The 21,595-nt window shown below is 44.4% G+C and overlaps 2 protein-coding genes across 2 annotated transcripts in view; one reads left to right on the top strand and one right to left on the bottom strand.

The window, feature by feature from the left end:
* Positions 1-5: 5 nt before the first annotated feature.
* Positions 6-15,287, bottom strand: fhip2a (FHF complex subunit HOOK interacting protein 2). Its single transcript, XM_061040615.1, has 17 exons — positions 14,982-15,287; positions 13,310-13,388; positions 11,118-11,287; positions 10,803-10,907; positions 10,581-10,703; positions 10,224-10,439; positions 9,945-10,141; positions 9,729-9,843; positions 9,503-9,579; positions 8,242-8,434; positions 7,745-7,908; positions 6,886-7,032; positions 6,635-6,725; positions 5,570-5,713; positions 4,700-4,840; positions 3,349-3,452; positions 6-3,124 (listed from the first exon to the last, which is right to left on the bottom strand). The coding sequence occupies exons 1-17, from the start codon at positions 15,024-15,026 to the stop codon at positions 3,013-3,015; spliced, it is 2,223 nt and encodes a 740-aa protein (XP_060896598.1). The 5' UTR covers positions 15,027-15,287; the 3' UTR covers positions 6-3,012.
* A 3,276-nt stretch (positions 15,288-18,563) lies between these two features.
* ablim1a (actin binding LIM protein 1a) overlaps positions 18,564-21,595 on the top strand; it is a 53,889-nt gene continuing 50,857 nt past the window's right edge. The window contains exon 1 of the mRNA XM_061040609.1: positions 18,564-19,342. Coding sequence (XP_060896592.1) covers positions 19,327-19,342 — 16 coding nt within the window. The 5' untranslated portion in view covers positions 18,564-19,326. The remainder of the gene's footprint in view (positions 19,343-21,595) is intronic.

Raw genomic sequence — 21,595 nt, 5'->3', positions numbered from 1 at the left:
CCGTCTGAAGACTGTTTTCTGTTTTTTTTAATCAGGACGGAGGAAGTTAAAGGAAAACCATGTTGTCCGTAATGAAACACAAACGGAGCTGAAATGAAGACGGCTAAATGAGATCACATGTTCTCTGAGAGGCCAGAGGAGCGAGCATGCACCATAACGTGAAATGATGCACCATCACAAACGGAAACAGGCGGCGGTGAAAGAAGAGACGGGATGCTCTACGTCCCGTTTCAAAGCAGCGATGAACATGAACACGCACAAACAGGGAACAGTGATTGGTCGAAGCTGACAGGAAAAACAAATCAGTTGGCATCAGATATGTGACGACTCAGAGTCGTGTGCATCTTTTAGAAAGTGTAACACAAGAGATGCTCCATCAGATGTACACGCCACATCACGCCACGTGGATCTGAGGCGTGGTCAGAGATCCACAGTGTCAAGTAAGGCATCAAGTCTCCTCTCAGACTCTCTGAATCGTCCCCACACAAACAAATCCTCCTTTTTCTCTTCTCTTTAACAAAGAAAAATCATGTTCATGCATGCCTGTACAGCAGGAAGTAGATCTCTATCGCTATCATACACACGTTATCTACATGTGTACGAGCGAGCGTCAGAGCGTGGCGATGAAGACGAGGTCTAAAAATAGAAACTTCTGGAACATCCGAGAATTTTCGTCTTTTTTGGTTTATGAAACATTTTGGAAAAAACAAAAAAGATCTTTTTTTTTGTACATTTACATCATAAACAAAGATGAAAAAAGACAATGTGCAAATGTGAATGCATGCAGGCGGTTGCATAATGTAGCTGAGGTGCTGATGGAGCCGGACGAGTCGCGGCGTCAGTCACACGTGAACGCCATCGTCCCGACACACACGCCACCAATCATTCAAATAAAGTTACACTGAAGTGATTTAAACATATTCAAACGTTACATCATCCAGCACACAGCCGGGGGGGGGGGGGACAGGTAATACTGCAGGTAAACACACGCCAGCTCAGAGGAAGTCGTGACAGCGTTCTGAGTCCAGGCCGCACACACTGATCTCTGATGTTCAGATTGAATCTTCTGAGAACTGAAGACATGACGGGGTCAAACAGACGACGACTAAGACGACGTGTTTCTGTTTCAGGGGTCAAAAGTCAATAAAGGTTTGAAACCTTTCACCGTGCTCAGACGGCGGCCATTTTCCTCTGATGTCACGCTCAGAAAAGCTGCTTTGACATCGTATCGTGTTAAAAGCTTCAAATCGTGTTTGACAAATCGTGAAATAACTGCCGTTATCTGATTCATGAAGGACTGAAAAGACGATCATAGAGAGGAATCAAAACGACCTGCGGCCATGTTTGAAGGTTATACGACGGCGAGGTCAAAACAACGAACCAAATCATTCAACAGACTGTCAGCACCGCAGGAGTTTAAACCTCATGGACTGTTTCAAACTAAAAAAACAGACCGATTCCTCTCCTGGTTTTCACGATCCATCGTCTTTCTTTAACGTTAACTTTTTGAGATCCACAAATTGCAAATCTGAAATACAGAAGAGCAACAAAATAATAACGAGTGAAAGGACACGTTCGCTCTGATGTTTTCTATGCTTTGAGCTTTAAGTCGGCCTCAACGATCCTGGCAAGCGCCGGACAACTCTGATCTTAAAAGCGGTCTGTTCCCGCTCTAGCTGCGACCTGGGATGAGCAGCATGGCGGTGCACAGGGCGCCCGTCGATTGGATCCTCTAAAACGATGCGTTCAGAGGAAAATGTCCAACGTGTGAATAAAATGAGTTATTAACTTGATTGGTCTGAAGTGTTTCAGCATGTGGCCTTCATCGGGGTCTTCCTCGTGAACGCCACAGGCCGAAACGCGTCGCTCTCATTAAGTTGATCTTCGTATTTCGAGCGCTGCGAGGTTTTTGACCTCTCGCTCGCTGTGTACTGTGATAGTTGGTGAAGTGGAGTCTGAAAACCCAACCCAGCTTCTCATAAAGTGACAATCGAAGGCGTCAGTGTGACTTTAAATACGTTTGAAAGACGCCTGAACGCATCACATGAAGCGACTTGATCCTCGGCTTCCTCTCATCGATAAAATAAACAGAATTATAAATGTTATAAAAACGATTAAACACACACATCGCTTTGATTAAATAAACACCGGTGTGTGTGTGTGAGAAATGCAACACTGAGCGTGGAGTTAAAAAGTCTGAAAGCATCGATGAAACGACGTCACAGCGTTTCCTGTTTCAGGAACAGGAAGTGATGTCAGGTGAAATCTTTGGGTGATTAAAGACGAACTGAAGAGAAACAAATAAAGTGATCGACGTCCTTCTTAATATGACGTCAGTTAAAAAGGCAACCTGAAAGCAAATAAATAACGACGACTTGGCGTATAAAATCTGAGCGCAGCATCGTAAATACTGCACCTCAACATGAATGTAACTACAGGGGTATGAGGAGGTCAAAGATCAGAAGGTAGTGGACCTCTTGTCTTCAAACAGACGACTCAAGATTAAAATGTTTCGACAGGAAACAGTCTGTAACTGAAAGGTGTGAATCCACACTAAGGCAATGACTTTTACAAATGGCCGACGACAGGACAGAAAATAAATACACAAACATGTTTTGTCCTCGACAGAATCTTTACAGGATGTCGTCTTTTGACGGACGAGGAGGAGGGATGGCGAGGGAGGCGAGGGAGAGAAAAGTCAGCGGCTGAAAAGAGTCCAGTGACCATCTCTCTGCTCCCCCTCCTCTCCCTCCTCCTCCTCCTCCTCGGGCTGGGCAGTGTCTTCGCTCCAATCGGTCAAACACAGACCAGAGACTTTTCATGGAGCAGCCTGGGAGGCCGGAGGAGGCGGAGCTATGAATCCATCCATGTTGGCTCTATCAGTCGGGGATGAGCAGTTAGGTGTGAAGTTTTTTTTTATGCCGACCCTGTGCCACCGTTTCCACCGCACCCCAAAGAAGTCCCATCCTGACCTGTCTGCAGAGCGAGGCAGATGGATGATCAGCAGGAGAGTCACGGCGAGGACGAGGCTGCTGCGTGGTATTTGACGAAGGCGATGGCTGCCAGCTCTTTGCAGAACTCCTCGAGCACGATCACGCCCTCCAGGAGAGTCATGTGGTCGATACTACAGGAGGAGGAGACAGAGAGGGGGAGAGAAGTGTTAAAATATATACTGAAAATAAATCACTTACACACACACACACACACACACACACACACACACACACACACACACACACACACACACACACACACACACACACACACACACACACACACACACACACACACACACACACACACACACACACACACACACACACACACAGGATCGAACACAGTACGTACGTGATGCCCTCCGGCTCCAAGCCCAGTAATCTCTTCCTCACCAGCAGCAGTTTGGGAGTGAAGTCCGGGATTCGCTGAATCCTCAACATGAGATCTCCAACGACCTGAAACACACAAAAGAACACAAAGTGATGAGTAACACACAAACACACTGCTTACTAGTGCAGCTGCAGCACTCAGAATGTATGACTGCACTGATTGGAGACAGACTGTCAGATCCAGAATATAAACCGCACCGGTCTGTAACACTCTGATTTAAGGGGTCTCCCTTAGAGGAAAAGGTTGAATGATTTGCTCTGCACTCAGCAAAGTCACCAACGTGCAGTTTGTGTGCAGTGGTGTCGCTCTCTTTTTCTCCTTCTAGCTACAGCCCGCGAGTCTCTGCCCACCTCCGCTGGTCACTCGTGTTGAATGAGGAGTCTTTCCATCAGGCCAGCTCATGATGGAGAAAACATGATAAAAAGTGGCGCTGCAGCCTCAAGTTTCCCAGCACAGCGTGCAAAACATGAATGGTACGTTTCAAACCTTTCAGGTGGCGTGCAGTGTGTGATGGTGGCGGCTCTACTTGTGGTAATGATGGCGTGTTTGATTGGTCGCACCGTTTTAAAGGAAGCGGCCAAAGTTTATGTGAAAAATAGGTATTAAAAAGCGTCCTATACATCGGGTGTTACGGTAGCTTTGATTTCCATAAACACACAAAACGACCACGGAGACACCGTGCTTCCTTCAGCAGACTGCACGCCGCCTTTTACACACTGACGACGTGTGGGAGGGTCCCGTTAATCATGAGAAACACGTCAAGTTTCTAGAAGTTTTGGATCCATGCATGTCTAACAAGTAAGCATCTTTCTTTTCTGACTGCAGTCTGCGCTCCTTCATGTTGATCTCAGGGATGCTGCCCACTCTTTATCCTCTAATTTAAGACTTTTTAAGACCCACACAAAGAAAAATGAACACAACATTTTCACCAGATCTCATGTGGGACTCGACAGCTTTGATTCACATTGTCCCAGGTTTAAAAATGTATTTTACATATCTTGCAGGTTGCCTCACAATCGTCGTTAGCCTGTGCTCACTATTAAAAAATCCTAAATCACAAACTAGAGAGACTAGATTTGAGAAAGTACTCAGACATCTCAATGTGCCATGAAACACTTATTATTAAGACCTCTATTAAGTACAAATGAGACTATTAAGATATTTTTAAGGACCTGATATCTGCTGGAAACTTCACACTGGCTACACCCTGAAAAACTGCTCACACACACATCAGTGGTTGCTGCTCTGAGATCAGCTGTATCTTCTCTCTGTGAAGGAGACGATAACCTGTGTGTATAATCTGGAGTCTTACCCTGACGATGACGGAGAACAGAGACCTGCAGCCGGGGGCCAGGTTGATGTAGGGGTCCAGCAGGTACTCGTGCAAGTGTGGATGTGGTAACAGAGACAGCTTGGACAGCACGGCCGTCACCTGCAGGTTCACATCGTAGGGCTGCAGACAGAAAAGACCATGAAACTACATGATGAAGAACAGAGACCTGCAGCCGGGGGCCAGGTAGCATCTTCCCCTCTCCCTCCACCTCACTCGTCTCCCACCCTCCCTCCGCCCACAGAGACCTTCACTCTCAGTCGCTCTGTAGTGTATGCGAGGATGAGGACTGCTGCACTGGATTTGTAGAAACGAGGAACTCAAGTAAGTTCGATAATAAGCAGAATTAATATATAAACAAAACTCCCCCCCCAGTGTGACTCTACAGGACTCTACAGTCGTTATTAATCATCTTTGAAGTTTCCAATCTAACATCATTTGTTAAACGACTTCTTGGCTCGGCTTATTATTCCTATTTTTAAAGATAAGAAGGCCTCGTTATAATTAGCAGCTCGTTTGCATCGTCTCTCCTTTAATCTCTTTAATCTCCTCGTGCCCCTCGTGGACCGTCATTAAGCTCGACTGCAGCAAGCGCTGTTTGTATGCAGGCGCTGAACTTGAGTCCGCGTGGGAGGAAATCTGTGAACATCAGCTGAAAGTTTACCTGCTGCTTCTGAAGAATCTCGTTAAGTCTGACCTTAACTCCACTTCAGTGCTCATTTGCATATAAAGCTGCTTAATGTCTCTCTGGAGAGTTTAGATTTATATAAAGTGGAGAATCAAACACAATTGAGATGTTTGAACCCTGAAGCTCGTCGTGGACCTAAATAACGCTGTTTTTATGACACTGACCTGATCGAGGATGCGACCCATCCTGTCGAAGAGGACCTTGAGGAAGTGTCCCTCGAAGAACGGGATGTCCAGGTTACACTTCTCGAACGGCTTGGGATTCCCCCTCCAGTCCCACCGCTGACAGACACCGCAGTAATCCCTGAACTGAGGGGAGAAACGTGTGTTCAATGAGAATCTGATTCACGGAGGAGTGAAAGAAAGCAGAGAGGCAACACGACCCGAGACTCTTCTGACACCGTCTCCTAACAGCACGCAAATGTTGGCTGACCACACTGAACCGTTAAATAATCACTTCTCTGTGAGTTTCAGTTTCCTCTTGTAAACATTATAATTTGGTGGTGCTTTTATTTTGAAGGTGGACAAACTGAAGTGTGGTGCTTTTATTTTGAAGGTGGACAAACTGAAGTGTGGTGCTTTGTATTGACGAGCTGGTGACTCAAACACTCAGAGGCTCGTCAATAAACGGCTCGCTGTGAGCTGAATAAAGTTTTTCTCCGGTGTTAACACAGGTCAAAGGTCAACATGTCAATCATGATGTTGATATTATTAATGCTCCGTTAGCTCCACTTTGTACAACAAGCTAACGAGCTCTGCTGAGGGAGGAGGGAGAGTGTCAGAGTCTTGTACAGTCCCCTCCTCTGATGTTACTCATCCGTCTAAGAGCGAAAATAGAAACCGGACATCGGAGTTAAAACAGTGCACCGCGTTGTGCTCCTTTGCTCGCTGGCAGTTAGGACACTAAAATAGGAAACAATAGAATCAAGCTGATTTTGTTGTTGACGCTCGCTCACATCGCGTGCTGTCGAGACAGGCGGTAGGTAATCTATATTTACAGATTCTACATAAAAAAATAGGGGGCGTGATCCCTAACCACTTCCTGTTTCTGTGTTTAAGTTCATGTCCTCACCTTCCATCTACAGGAAGGGCCTTACTTTATTCCAAAACAAAAGCATGCAGCAAGTAAAGTACTCTCAGCTTAAGAAAGAACAAAAATTAAAAATAAAAGCCCAACTAATTTATTTAGAGATGTTTGAATCCTCGTACAGCTCTATAAATGATTCTTACCTGTCTGTGTGCGTCTCTGAGGTAGGTGTCGTAGCCCGTCCCTTCGACCTGATATGAAGACTTCGCCTCATCGGGAACCAAACACAGAAAACTGGAGACGGAGAATTTAAACGTTACCTTTCTCATTTTAACGAGCAGGGTGTGACATGTTAAAAATAAAATAGATTCTTAGTCTGTTACAGATTAAACATCTGAGTACGTTGAGGATGCAGTAAGAGGATTGTGTGTAGTGCAGACTGCAGACTGCGTACCTGTTGACGATCTTGTGCACCTCCGTCTTCCCGTCAGACTTTGAGTGATCGGGACTCTGAGGCGGAGACGAGCTGAGCCAATCAGAACCGGACAGCCTGCTGTCAGGAGAGACGTCGTCACCGAACAGAGGATCCTCCTCAAGGTCTCTGCAGAGAGGATACACAACGACAAATCCTTCATTTCTGATCCGCCTCCAATGAGTGCAACTAGATCCTCTCCCACCCTGATGACCTCAGACTTCTGGTTTTAACCTCTTTGTCTCTCTGCATGTGTTTCATCTTCTCGTGTGAAGATTAAAGGTAGAATATGTTTCTTAATGGGACTCATGAGGTCGCTCAGCCTCTGTTCTGTCTATAATGTAGGCAGTGTGTGAATATATCGTTAGAGACGAGCTCTTATTAAACATGTTAAACAGCAGCTAATAATCCCACTTTGTGAGCTCCTAACAAACATCATCATCATGTCATAGCTTGTAAACAAAGTCTAACATGGCTGCAGTCGGGGACCAAATAAGGACAACAAACGTATTGAAGCAGCACGCCGTAAGAAGCGTTAAGAAGCGTGCTGCACACAAAACATGAGGGTTCATTTATTTTTAAGAACCAGAGCAGTTTGTTTTCGCTGTGATCAAAGCAGAGAATTCAAATAAACATCGATCAACGAGCTGCTCTTTAAAGCCCTCAGTGACTGAGCGTGGTTTATAAAGAACCCCACGACTGAAACACAACAAAGATCAGTTTAAGATGAATTTGTTGAACATCTGATGAACACAGCCTTCACTTTATTCAATCTGCTGTGTGTTTTTTTTAGTGCAGGTGATTTTCCAGGTGGCTCTTAGGTCAACAGCAGGGTCCTTACACGGCATCATGGGGCTGCCCGTTCTCCAGGGGCTCCCGCTCCTCCTGTGGTTTGTTCTCCAGGTAGTTCCTCTCCCCGAGGCCGCGCAGCACCAGGCTGTGGAGGATGTGCTGGTTGGGCTTCTGGATGAGCTGCTCGAACAGCCGCAGAGTCATGATGCTGATCTGAGGACACGGGAGGAGGGAGAGATGAACGCAGAGGAACACGCAGAGTGACTTTTTCAAACTTCAAGCGGATGATTCATCTCTTTTTTATGTGATGACAATGTGCTCTGTCACATACTTATTAACATTCATTTGCTTATGGTAAATTATGTGATTCACTGAAGAATCCCTGAAGGGCGGACAGACAGAAGAAAGAAGAATTAACTGATGAATGATTTCCAGTTTTTGGGGCACATTTATGTAAAGAATGAAAGACTGATCAGCAGACAGACAGGATTGTAAATGCTCACTGATTTGGAGGATCTTGAATAATAACACTGATGTGATAATAACCTCGTCTGACAGGTGGTCACAGTGCTCGATGAGTCTGTGTCTGAGAGGATTCTGAGCGATGGTAGCTGCTGTCTCCGCCTCTCTCTCCTCGCCCAGCAGGAAGTAAACCATCTCCTGCAGCAGAGCCTCCGACGTCACCTGTCTGATGATCCGGTTCAGCAGCGCTGTGGAGGTCAGGATGCCCACCTCAGACCTGTGTGCGCCCGAAAACAGAACATGTGTTGCTGAGCAGGAGGGTGGTCATGATACCTCTCGATTCAGACCCTGTTCTCAAAACCTCTTTGATACCACAGCACATAAAAGAAGTACTAGGCATGTAAAAGACAAAATGTTCTTGTTATTAAATTACAAGACCGGGCACATTGGGCTGTGATGTGGACCCCAGGACCCCAGTCTGCAGGTTTAGACTTAAAGACTCTGTCCTCTGTCCCCTGTCTGATGCTAGGCTAACATGTGCATCTAAATGACTAAAGACGCCTTGAAAACATTTGTTTGTCTAACTGTGGATGATAGCAGTCTGCTGTTTGAGAGCTTGTATGCAGTGAAACAGTCTAAAAACAAACCTTGATTTAAGTTCGCTTTAATCACAACACCGTCTCTCTCTAGTTTAACTTCATCTCAAAGTCGCTGCATCATCGTTGCTTTCGCCCTCTCTGGTTTGTAAATCTGTTTGTGGATCTTTTTTAACTGAAACAGATTTAGGTTTCAGATTGAGGTTCTCTCATCGAAAGGAGCAGTATGTAACTCTGACACCTAGTGTTTAAAATGGGTACTGCAGTCTAAATTCTAAAAATTGTAGAGAGCTGTCGGGTACAATCACTTCTATCTGAACCAGTTTTCTTGCCCATCTGTTGGTTTGACCTGATAACTGCTCTCATATCTGGCAAACCGAGGGGCATCCAAAACGGCTGTGTGGGGGTCTCTTAACACCGCCTACCTTCTCTGGTCCAAACAAATCCAGAGCATTCAGGACCAGAATCTAAAGTTAGAAGGAGGACATACTGGCTGCTGCATTGTTGTCAGAGAAGCCAGCACTTCAACATAGCATGTTTCCTTAATGTCTGATCATATAGTAAGGTCACTTTATCATTTCACTCACTACATATCTCACTGATTGGACATCTAACAGTAGGTACTGATAAATGATTCAGTATCTACACTTTAGACAGCCATACGAAGCCATCCCTGACATTTAACGGCCCAAGAAAAGACTAACATCTCCATAAAAGGATGATTGATGGATTGATGATTCAGGACTTACGTCTGCATTAGCTGTGGCTCCATAACAGACACAAAGAATCGCTCTCTCACTGCCTTCGCCATCACAGCAGCTGCTGACTGAAGACAGAGAAGAAAAACAAAAGAGTCCTTCAGCCTTCTGTGGCTTTCAGATGCAAAAACAACTTGTTTGGAGAGTAGTTCTTTTGTTATGTTAAAATCAGACTACAGTATGATTCATGACAACGCAGTGAGTCAGCATGAGAGACCTTCTGAGCCTCTTTGATCAGCTGGTCGCAGTAATCCAGCCACGACAGGAAGGAGATGAGAGCTCGCTTCCCCGTGAAGATGGCAGCGTCCTCCTTCAGGTTGTACACATCCAGACTGAAGGAAGAAAAAGTGAGAGAGAGATATGGATCTCACAGAAGCACGTCTCACAGGAGGCTTTTTAAGGGCTATGAAGTGTAGTTGAATCACACATTTACCCCCAGTTAACCGACTCCACGGTCTCGATGTCCAGCGGGTCCATGGACTGAGGCAGCGCTTTATAGAAGGAGACCAGCCTGTCGGTCAGAAGGTCACACAGCTCCGTGTTTTCAATCAAACACTTGGCGGCTGCAGGCTCCGGTAAACTGACCAGCAGCATCAGGCCCTCGCACGCCTTCACCACGATCCTCCCGTCCTGAGCCGGGTGAGAAACAGATTAACATGTAACTAACACAACATCACTCACAGTAAACCAACCTTACTCTGGGATAGCTTACAGGGCTCTTAGTGAGGTTGAGCAGGGAGGAGACGAGGTTGTAGTTGTTGCTGTTGTTATTGTTGGTGATTGGACTGGAGGTGGAGGCAGCAGCTGCAGCCTGCGGCTCCTCAGCCTGCTCCTCTGACCGAGACTGACCGGTGTCTGGAGCCAACACGTTCTCCTTCAACACCTCCGTTCGTCCAGGACTCTTAGTCTCCGGTCGCTTTGACTTGTTCTGCAACATCACAGGAAAGAAAGACTCTGAACGGTGTGCTTAGAATAGGTCTCTTACTTTGTGTGTCATATTTATTTATAGATGGATATTTCTGAACATGCTGCTTTAACCTCTTTACTCCCTGATTTCATTCAAGCTCACCTCAAGAAAGAAGTTGACGAGGTACGGGTCCTGCTTTAGTTTGGCACAGACGATACAAAGAAACTGAATCTCTTCGTTTTCTGTCGGCGCAGCCAGCACCTCCCCGCACAGACGGATCAGTTTCTGAATGTGACAGCCAAAGAGAAGAAAAGGGTCAGAATAAGCGCCAATGTCTGCGAGTAGAAAGACCACGAGAGACGCACTGAATGCTTCAGTTCTCACCTGTACAGGTCTGTGGACGTTGATGTGGGGCAGCAGAGGCTGACGAATGTGTGCGAGCAGCTTTGTGTAAAAGGTTAGCACCTGCTGCTTCATCCCCGGAGGACACTGACGAGAAAAATACAAACAGAAGGTGTTAAAAATGACTTATCCAGGTGGTGATTCATTGTGCAACCTTGCGATCATCTGATAGCTTAGAATCTGTTCTCCTCCTGCTGATGACTGATTGCTGAACCTTTTCTCAACCTTGTCCTATCATTCATTCATATTTCCCTGGAGGTAGACGACATGTAGCTGCTGAATCACAGACTGTCTTACATCTGCCTTGCCCAGTGTGTAGAGCGTCTCCAGGATCTTGTGGTGAAGGAGGTACTCCATGCAGGGTCCGGTCTCTCCAGACTCCCGCTCCGCTTCCTCCTGGGTCAGGATGTCCAGCATCTGTTCCAGGTGGGACGGGATGTTTGTGTCTGTAACTGGAGCTTTGTCATCTAACAGGAGGAAACACAGACACATTAGAAGATGGCGGATCTCATTTCACTTGAAGCCTTTGGCTCGATCTTAAAAGATAAAAAACGTGAGACAATTGGACAGAGCCTGTGTTTCTGAATTGTAATCTGTGATCAAGATTCTGCACTTTATCTGTAAATCAATTTGCACATTGTAATTTGATGTTCTCTCTTAACTTATTGTTTGTAAACTGTCTCTTTATCATGTAATGCTTTTTATGACGTGTGCTGCTGCCCTCTTGGCCAAGTCACCCTTGTGAAAGAGATCCTGATCTCAATGGGTTATTTACCTGGTTAAATAAATAAAAAATTAGAGGAACGTAAAGAGAGAGGGCGACTTTGTGAAGTTTGAGGTTTGCAGTATAGAAAGACTCTCTGCGTTTTATGTCCCCACTTCCCCTTCACGAGGCTTTTCTGCTTACACACCAAGGCTCAGCTGTCAGAGACGCATTAATAATGCACGATATTCACATTAGTCCAGCGGCTTTAAGAACATTGCTGTCAGCAAGGTGAATCACTCCTCATTATTGTTTTGTGCATTGCAGAAGAGTAAAATAGTCAAAGTGACCCTGGAGACAGGATGGTACCTCGAGCTCATCGGGCTGGAATCAGGAAGAGAATAAATGTTGCAGAAATACTGAGATTTCAACAAGTTTGTTCTTGTTCAATCAAATGACTCGATGTTCCCCACACACAGACCAAACCTGCGCGGGCCTCCAAAGTATATATCCTGACTTTTGTTTGATATATCCATGAAACACCAGCATGCGCAAGAGCGTAATAAGCCCTTTTTGCACAGTGGCACCGTAACGAAGCTGCATAGTGATCACGTCTTTGTGCATTCATGTTGATTCCACAACCGCATAATGTTGGTGACCCAGTCAGAGAAACAGCGAGAGCTCCACACACACACAGCGCTTCCCCCTGCTGGCTCTGACAACCACATCTCACCCCTGTAACGCCTCCGCTACAACCTCTGATGGTGTTACAGAGCAGGGATCATTTCGTCCCCCATTACGCCTTTGTGACATTCACAGTGAAGGCGAGACGTTACAGGAACACAAACATCTTGAAACACTCTCTGAACAGGCTTAATACATTGACCTCACAAGTCTACAAAACCACTGATTAAGTAACCATGACGACAATCTCAGCTGCATGCATAACAATATAGGAAACAGATAATCCCATCAGCTGTTCAGGGAACGTTTTGTTAAACTGGGCTAACTGGGAGAACTGCAGAAGAGAAGCTGCACCAGTAGTTTGAGCAGAAGGTGTCAAAATATGTCCTGAGTGGGAAAATCTAGATCACAGATCCAACCCGATACAGACACAGGATGTACAGGTCGTACCTGCTCAGATCCCCACAGGCCAACACGAGGAAAACCCCTCCCATAATCTGAGTTTTTCTAAGTCCACACAGCAAACTCTAGCAGCATGACATTCCAAACATACTTCACATTTATGCTTCTTCTGTCGGTTGTTCTTCATAACCGATCCCCTCCACCACTACCTGGATTGTTTATCGTACATTTAGAAGCGGAAGCAGGAGAAAGACTTTATTAATCCTCCGAGGGGAAATTAGATTTTACTCTCTGGTATTGAGACATTTTTCAGAAACAGGATCCTATGGACATGCACTGATGGAGAGATGTCAGAGTAAACTGGGGGGGGGGGGAATGTTGGGTGCCTTGCTCAAGGGCATCCCGGCAGTGCTCAGGAAGTAAACTGGCCCCTCTCCAGCTACCTATTTCCAGACTTGGTCCCAACCCAAGTCCCTACAGACTGAGCTACTGCTGCCCCCAAAGTTTGTGCTCAGAAGTGTGATTTTGTTGACACAGACTGATTCATTAGTTCATGAAAAACATGTCATCTTGTGCTCCTTAGACCTTAAAATCTTGCCACCTGCTTAGTCTAACTCTGCAACCTGCGTAGCAATCGATCCACGTCTGCAGATGTCATGACCATATGAAGCGTTTGCTCATTCTTAAAGATATGTCTTACCAGAAGTCTCGATGTAGTAATGCGTTATGGCCTTCCAGTGGTAGACAAAGTCTTCCTGCAGGGGCAGCGACGGAGCAAGCTGGAGGAGGAAAATGAAAATGTATCAATAAATACGTTTAAAGGGATTTTTCAAGAGTCAGAGGTTAAAATGTTCAAAAGTAAAGAAAACATTATACTCTTGAAGTTTTATCCACATAAACAATCTGTATCGCAGAATAACAGGTCAAACAGCTGATATAAGCTCTTAGCTATGGCAGCCTCGTCTCTCCACATAAAAGACGCAAAGATTAAAGACACAGGGGTCGAGATCTCAGACGAGCTGCAGGTGAAAGGATCAGCCGGGAGAAGATCAAGTTCTATCAATGCTAGACTTTCACTCATTCAGTTTAAAGTCGTTCATCGACTGCACTCCTCCAACACCAAATCAGTCAGAGTCGTTCCCCTCTGTCTCTGCTGAAGTGGGAGTGTGAGAGTTGGATGATGGGACCCTAGGTGACCTGGCATGGTCTTGTCCAGAGCTCAAAACTGTTAGGGACAACATCTTCTGGATGTTGAATGAGTTATATAAACAGACGGCTGATTCCTGACAACATTTCTGAAATATTGGGTTTATCTGACCTTGTTTGACTCTTCCTTTTGTTTGGTTTGTCCTGTGTGAGTGGAAATCAGCCTCCTCTCCTTGTTTTAAAAAATGGTTTAACGGCACGGTTTTCTTTCTATGTCTTTGAGAAGTTCAGTACAAACTGTCGAACACCCATCCCAAGTTTCTTGAGATTTGGGGATCTTGTATTGAGGTGTCAAACTGGGAAGTGATTGTATTGACATGCTCTGTGTTATCTTCAACTGTATGTTGATGCTTTTGAGTCCTGGCTTTGACCATCAACACATTCAGGGACATAACAATCACCATTTAAACTGACATGGACACATGGCCCTTTTCTTTTCTTAAGGAGGCAGCTTCACGTTTGTTGTTGTTGTTGTTGTTGTTGCTGTTTTTAATGTTTGTCAGTATTTCTGTATTGTAAAAATAAAAAGGGAGTTTAGACATTTCTCTAAGGACTAAATTTGCCCCTTTAGTCACTTGCTGATGTTTAAGACTCTTGAAGGAACCGCTCGAGGACAGGTGTCAGGTACTCCTACTTACTAGCTGTTAGAGCTAGCTGGTTAGCTAACGCGTCTGCTAAAGCTAAGCTATCTAAACATCCCGCTGATTGTGTCTTTAACATTGCCGCTCACACAGTTGCGCAACATCAAACGAGGCTGTGCAGTCATTTCGACACAAACTCCCCACGATAAGACTGATGTTAGTAGAACGGGAGCTAGCTAAACGCTACGACATTAGCTTAGCTTCTTCTAGCATTAGCGGCTAACTAGCTCACCTGACCAAGCTACCTGTTAAAGCGGCTCGGACAGAAAATAACAGTGAGGTCATGTTCGTTTCTCTACTTAGTTCTATAAAACAAAACAAACACAACCGCAAAAATAAACTCATGCCAACAACAAACAAACAATTTGACAAAACAAACACAAAATGCTAACTAGCTCGCTCGCTAGTTAGCACTGTATTGCTAATGCTGACGTGATGTTTGTGACGTGAGGACGACCTGCGGCCTCTGGTAGACTAAACACACACAAAGAGGGAAAGAGAAAATGACCACGTTTGAAAACTCACCGCTTCCACAGCATGCTGCAGGATGGACGTGAATTTGGAGAACATTTTGTTCTTGGACTGGACGATTTTCTCCCGAGAAGAGCGAGAGAATTCCTCTATCTTCTTCTTCCTGTTGGTGCCGCCGCGATCCAGATTGGAGGTTTCATAAACTGACCCTTGTAACGAAAGAGAAAGAGTGAGCAATAAAACCCGAGCACGACCTCACAGGCCTGTAAACAAGACGTGTGCAGGCTCAGGTCCAGGTAACCAGTCCTCTCTGTGGACACGGTGGCACTTCCTTCGCCAGACGCTGCTTCTGCTGCTCTCCTCCACCAGGGGGCGCAAGAACACTTCAGACGGGCTCAAGGGGCTTTCACGTGTTATCGGATAAGAGAAAGTTGGTTATTTACTGGGATTAATCCAAGCGGCAGATGTCGCCTTTGAGCACCATCATGAAATCAAACTTCTGTTTGGCCACACCTCCTCCTAATGTTCACACAAAGTAGTCAGACATGAAGTTGCCGAAGTGACGAAATTTGACTCAGGCTGCAATTGCCTATGGCAGTGGTGTCCAAACTTTTTTTCTTGCGGGCCAAAATTATCGCGTTAGAATCGCTCGCGGGCCACAGGCTTTGTTTTTTAAAATATAGTTTAAAAAATAGTAAGGCTTTGTAGATCAGAATCAAAAGGCTCGCTAAATAAACCCTTTAATAAAAGGAAATCAAATATTTTGATTTCTTTGTTCTACTTTATTTGTTTTTTTTTCTCAGAATCAAGCCTGTAGTGGTTCTTTTCTTTGGAAAAGCTTTCTGCATTTAGCTCAGGTCATTAAATGGTTAAACAACAGTCCGCTTGTTTTCAAAAACTTTGCATACGTTTTTTTTTCATAGTTTACAAAAAAATGTGGAAAATAGTAAAAGCTGTAGATTTAAAAACAACAACATACAGTACAGACCAAAAGTTTGGACACACCTTCTCATTCAATGAGTGTCCTTTCTTTTCATGACTATTGACATTGTAGATTCACACTGAAGGCATCAAAACTATGAATTAACACATGTGGAAATATATACTTAACAAAAAAGTGTAAAACAACTGAAAATACGCCTTATATTCTAGTTTCTTCAAAGTAGCCACCTTTTGCTCTGATTACTGCTTTGCACACACTCTGCATTCTCTTGATGAGCTTCAAGAGGTAGTCACCTGAAATGGTTTTCACTTCACAGGTGTGCCCTGTCAGGTTCAATAAGTGGGATTTCTTGCCTTATAAATGGGGTTGGGACCATCAGTTGTGTTGTGCAGAAGTCAGGTGGATACACAGCTGATAGTCCCACTGAATAGACTGTTAGAATTTGTATTATGGCAAGAAAAAAGCAGCTAAGTAAAGAAAAACGAGTGGCCATCATTACTTTAAGAAATGAAGGTCAGTCAGTCCGAAAAATTGGGGAAACTTTGAAAGTGTCCCCAAGTGCAGTCGCAAAAACCATCAAACACTACAAAGAAACTGGCTCACATGAGGACCGCCCCAGGAAAGGAAGACCAAGAGTCACCTCTGCTGCGGAGGATAAGTTCATCCGAGTCACCAGCCTCAGAAATCGCAGGTTAACAGCAGCTCAGATTAGAGACCAGGTCAATGCCACACAGAGTTCTAGCAGCAGACACATCTCTAGAACAACTGTTAAGAGGAGACTGTGTGAATCAGGCCTTCATGGTAGAATAGCTGCTAGGAAACCACTGCTAAGGACAGGCAACAAGCAGAAGAGACTTGTTTGGGCTAAAGAACACAAGGAATGGACATTAGACCAGTGGAAATCTGTGCTTTGGTCTGATGAGTCCAAATTTGAGATCTTTGATTCCAACCACCGTGTCTTTGTGCGACGCAGAAAAGGTGAACGGATGGACTCTGCATGCCTGGTTCCCACCGTGAAGCATGGAGGAGGAGGTGTGATGGTTTGGAGGTGCTTTGCTGGTGACACTGTTGGGGATTTATTCAAAATTGAAGGCATACTGAACCAGCATGGCTACCACAGCATCTTGCAGCGGCATGCTATTCCATCCGGTTTGCGTTTAGTTGGACCATCATTTATTTTTCAACAGGACAATGACCCCAAACACACCTCCAGGCTGTGTAAGGGCTATTTGACCAAGAAGGAGAGTGATGGGGTGCTGCGCCAGATGACCTGGCCTCCACAGTCACCGGACCTGAACCCAATCGAGATGGTTTGGGGTGAGCTGGACCGCAGAGTGAAGGCAAAAGGGCCAACAAGTGCTAAGCATCTCTGGGAACTCCTTCAAGACTGTTGGAAGACCATTTCAGGTGACTACCTCTTGAAGCTCATCAAGAGAATGCCAAGAGTGTGCAAAGCAGTAATCAAAGCAAAAGGTGGCTACTTTGAAGAACCTAGAATATAAGACATACTTTCAGTTGTTTCACACTTTTTTGTTAAGTATATAATTCCACATGTGTTAATTCATAGTTTTGATGCCTTCAGTGTGAATCTACAATTTTCATAGTCATGAAAATAAAGAAAACTCTTTGAATGAGAAGGTGTGTCCAAACTTTTGGTCTGTACTGTATATGTTACTGAACATTTAGTATTTTAGGAATATTGTTCAGCCCTTGTTAACATGAAAAATAAAAATAAGATAATGTGCCAATCTTAATCGAGGCCTCAGGCCAAAATCTTCTGATTCTTCATTTGAAGTCACGCGCCGCAAACAATCCCCTCAAGGGCCGCAAATGGCCCTCGGGCCGCACTTTGGACACCCCTGGCCTATGGCGTGCATTGTTGTGTTAGCATGCTAATGTTAGCACTCTTAGTTAGCTCGTAGCTGTAAATTGACACACAATGACCGTAATCTATATACGGTTACATGACATTTCATCAAACAGTGAGTATATTCTTCTCTCTAGTCCTTCACTAAAACAGTTTTTATACACAAGGGGAGGAGCCAGCTGTCCAGTCCATGTAAACACGGCTCTGACAACAACACAGCCAGCGGGACTCGGGCTTCTCACTCATTGTAGACAGTCATGACTCAGAGAGATATTTACCTGATTTCTGCTATATTAATGTGTAAATGGCCCTCATTCTTCTGTTAAATTATGAAAAAGTAGAAATGTGCATCGTGATATCGTATCAAATCGTTGACAGGACAATCATAATCATAATCGTGAGACCGGTGAGGATGCACAGCCCTAACAAAGGCCAAGGACAGTCCGACAAAAATTACAACTAATGGCAAAAAAAAAACAGTGTTAAAGCCGGTAAAAGCATTTTTTTCTGTCTTCATGTTGGGTTAAAGATCTAACTGAGCATGTGCAGTATGAGTGTCATCTGCTGTTTCTGATTGGACGAGTAATAAGGGCTCTAAGTTTCCCCCTTCATGTTGACTTGATCCAGCATTTAATACATTTTTTTGTTTTTCTTCAAAATGAGAATTGAAGTATAAGGTAGTGACTGTTTATTAGCTCTTAACAATGAAATCAGGAAGTTGGAGCCTCCGAGGAGCACGTGAATGCATCATTATAATTACTGAAAACGATCAATGCATACCAATGAAGACAGGCAGCAACCCATAGCTACATGCAGAGAGGGGTGGATGGTCGATATTTTTTTCAGTTTCGGAGCAGAAATCATTAAGTTCTCTTGAAAAATAAAACCGAGTATTAGAATCAGATCAATAAGCAATATGTGCTCTATGGGACAGTGGTCCGAATCGATCGATTACTGTCACAATTCAATCAAAGATGTGTTTTTATTCTCTGATATTATCCTTTATCAAAGTGTCTCTGTTATAGGATCAAGCTTAATCCACGCCATAAAGAGATTATTGAGTCTTATACTTTTTAAGTAGCAGGATTAATGGATAAAAAAAGATGAAAAACAGCAACCATTGCTCCTGAGTGTCGGTCAACTTTATGATTTAGCTCAACCAGCGCGTGCAGAACAGCAGAGTCATCCCAGACACAAAGTGGGTTATCCCGGTTTAACGTGGGGGTGAGCCGACAGCAGCTCCACAGAGAGGGGATTCCACGAAGGATTTATTTTTGATATCTCCATAATTCAGTGACATTCAGTTGAAATGTGGACATAAAGTTGTTAAATCAGGAGGATGCTGTCTGTGCAGGACACGCCCTGTCGCTGAAAGTGCTCTCTCCATCGCGATCAGTCTGCTCGGCTCTACCTAATCGCAGGCTGAATGTTTCCCTGCGTTTAATCCGCTAAATGACAAGCTGCAAACTTCAGGTTCACAAAATATCAGGCTGCCGACCGGTCCTTTTCCTCTGTGCAAGAGCTGCAGCGGACCTTCTCCTGCCGGGGATCTCTGCAAAGAAAGGAAAGAGAGGCTCTACCTACCGGGCATGTCTGCTGCTAGAGGTGAGTGTCTTTTGCCGCAGAAGGCTTCATAACAGACCACAGAGAGGGGAAAGTGTCTGAGTTTTAAGCGAGGAGGGGGGTGCAGGTTGAAAGAGGGATAAGATGATGAAGAGAGCTCATATCCGTCGTGTTTCTGGAGGATCAGGCTGTGATAATGACGCGGAGTGTAAGTAGGTTACACCGGTGGGTGCATGACTGAGAGTATAGCTGCTGGTGCTGCAGCCTGACACACACTACAACTTATTTTGTGTGCAGACATGAATCAATCTCACTTTAAAAAAAAAAAAACCCAGATGTCATAATAAACCTCGTCTGACTGCTTTCTATTTCTTAATTTGACCTGATCTTTAATCAGGAATGATGCACATCACCAGAGTTTCTGCACACACCCTCATTGTTGCACAAATCAAAGCTCTGTAGAGGACTGATGTGCTTCCTTACCTGCCTGATTTTCATAAAACTGAGCAGTCTAATTTCTGTTTCACTATTTTAAGATCTTCTTCATGTTGTCTTTGGATCAAGCTTTGAAGCATCACAGAGCTTCCTCTGCTGCAGCCTCACAGAGACTTTAACTTCTTCTGTTCATACCACTTTGCTTTGAAAAGATCTCACATCCAAACAAAACATCTGACAATGAACCTTCACTCATCGTTTCTATTTCAATTTGTAGTCATCTTTAATGGTTCATATATTAAAGTTTCTGCACACGCCCTGATTGTTGAATCCATGAAAGCTGTGTGGAGGAGCTGCTGCTTCCTTTGCTGCCTGCTTGGGATAAACCTGAGCAGTTTCATTTGTGTATCACTGTTTCTGTCATGTGCTCAGCTGCTGGCATGACACAAGTGCAATGTTTTTTTTTTGCAATGTTTTTTATATGATTTTGTTCTCTTGGAAAAAGAGAATGTCTCAGTAAGCGTCCATGTATGTGAGAATGACTGAAACACCTGATCTGAGCTCGGGTTGGTATTCTCTGTTGGTTGTGTTTATTTGTGTTAATGTGAGCAGACGAGTCCAGGTCTCCTTCACACAACAGATTTCAATTTTGATGCACTTCATGGTTAATTACATAAAATTAGAAATCTTTCGGAGTATAAGTGATACCTGCAGACGGGTGTTTGATGCCATCAGGTGTTGTCCTCCTGGATGCTAGATTTGTGAATGTTTTGTCTGAGCCTCCAGCTTAGTGCTGAGCAAAAGTTTAAATTTCAATTACGATTTTTGTTTCCCACGATCATGCAAAGAAGATAATCGAGATAAAACGATGACTGTTCAGCATGTCATGTGTGGCAAGTGTTTCAAAGTGTTTGTCGTTTTTATTTTGGCCTCAAAAATGTTCATCGGATGTTGTGCATGTGATGCAGATGTTGTGCAGGTGATGCAGATGTTGTTAAGGTGATGCAGATGTTGTTAAGGTGATGCAGGCAGATGTTGTTATGGTGATGCAGATGTTGTTAAGGTGATGCAGGCAGATGTGGTTATGGTGATGCAGATGTTGTGAATGTGATGCAGATGTTGTGAATGTGATGCAGATGTTGTTAAGGTGATGCAGATGTTTTGCAGGTGATGCAGATGTTGTTAAGGTGATGCAGATGTTGTGAATGTGATGCAGATGTTGTTAAGGTGATGCAGATGTTGTGCAGGTGATGCAGATGTTGTTAAGGTGATGCAGATGTTGTTAAGGTGATGCAGATGTTGTGAATGTGATGCAGATGTTGTTAAGGTGATGCAGATGTTGTGAATGTGATGCAGATGTTGTTAAGGTGATGCAGATGTTGTGAATGTGATGCAGATGTTGTTAAGGTGATGCAGATGTTGTGAATGTGATGCAGATGTTGTTAAGGTGATTCATATGTTGTTAAGGTGATGCAGATGTTGTGCATGTGATGCAGATGTTGTGCATGTGATGCAGATGTTGTGCATGTGATGCAGATGTTGTTAAGGTGATGCAGATGTTGTGCATGTGATGCAGATGTTGTGAATGTGATGCAGATGTTGTTAAGGTGATGCAGATGTTGTGCATGTGATGCAGATGTTGTGCATGTGATGCAGATGTTGTTAAGGTGATGCAGATGTTGTGAATGTGATGCAGATGTTGTTAAGGTGATGCAGATGTTGTGAATGTGATGCAGATGTTGTTAAGGTGATTCATATGTTGTTAAGGTGATGCAGATGTTGTGCATGTGATGCAGATGTTGTTAAGGTGATGCAGATGTTGTGCATGTGATGCAGATGTTGTGAATGTGATGCAGATGT

The sequence above is a fragment of the Labrus mixtus genome, chromosome 6 (assembly GCF_963584025.1).
Source record: "Labrus mixtus chromosome 6, fLabMix1.1, whole genome shotgun sequence".
Lineage (NCBI taxonomy): Eukaryota > Metazoa > Chordata > Actinopteri > Labriformes > Labridae > Labrus > Labrus mixtus.
This window is presented reverse-complemented; position numbering and strand designations above follow the sequence as displayed.

What these genes read in the sequence shown, in the direction of transcription:
- fhip2a (XM_061040615.1), bottom strand. Translation starts at nt 15,026, where the DNA reads ATGTTCTCCAAATTCACGTCCATCCTGCAGCATGCTGTGGAAGCG. An exon ending in TGATCAAAGAGGCTCAGAAG is followed by an intron (nt 9,580 to 9,728) that starts GTCTCTCATGCT and finishes CTCTGTCTTCAG; the next exon opens with TCAGCAGCTGCTGTGATGGC. An exon ending in TTGGAGCCGGAGGGCATCAC is followed by an intron (nt 3,125 to 3,348) that starts GTACGTACTGTG and finishes CTCCTCCTGTAG; the next exon opens with TATCGACCACATGACTCTCC.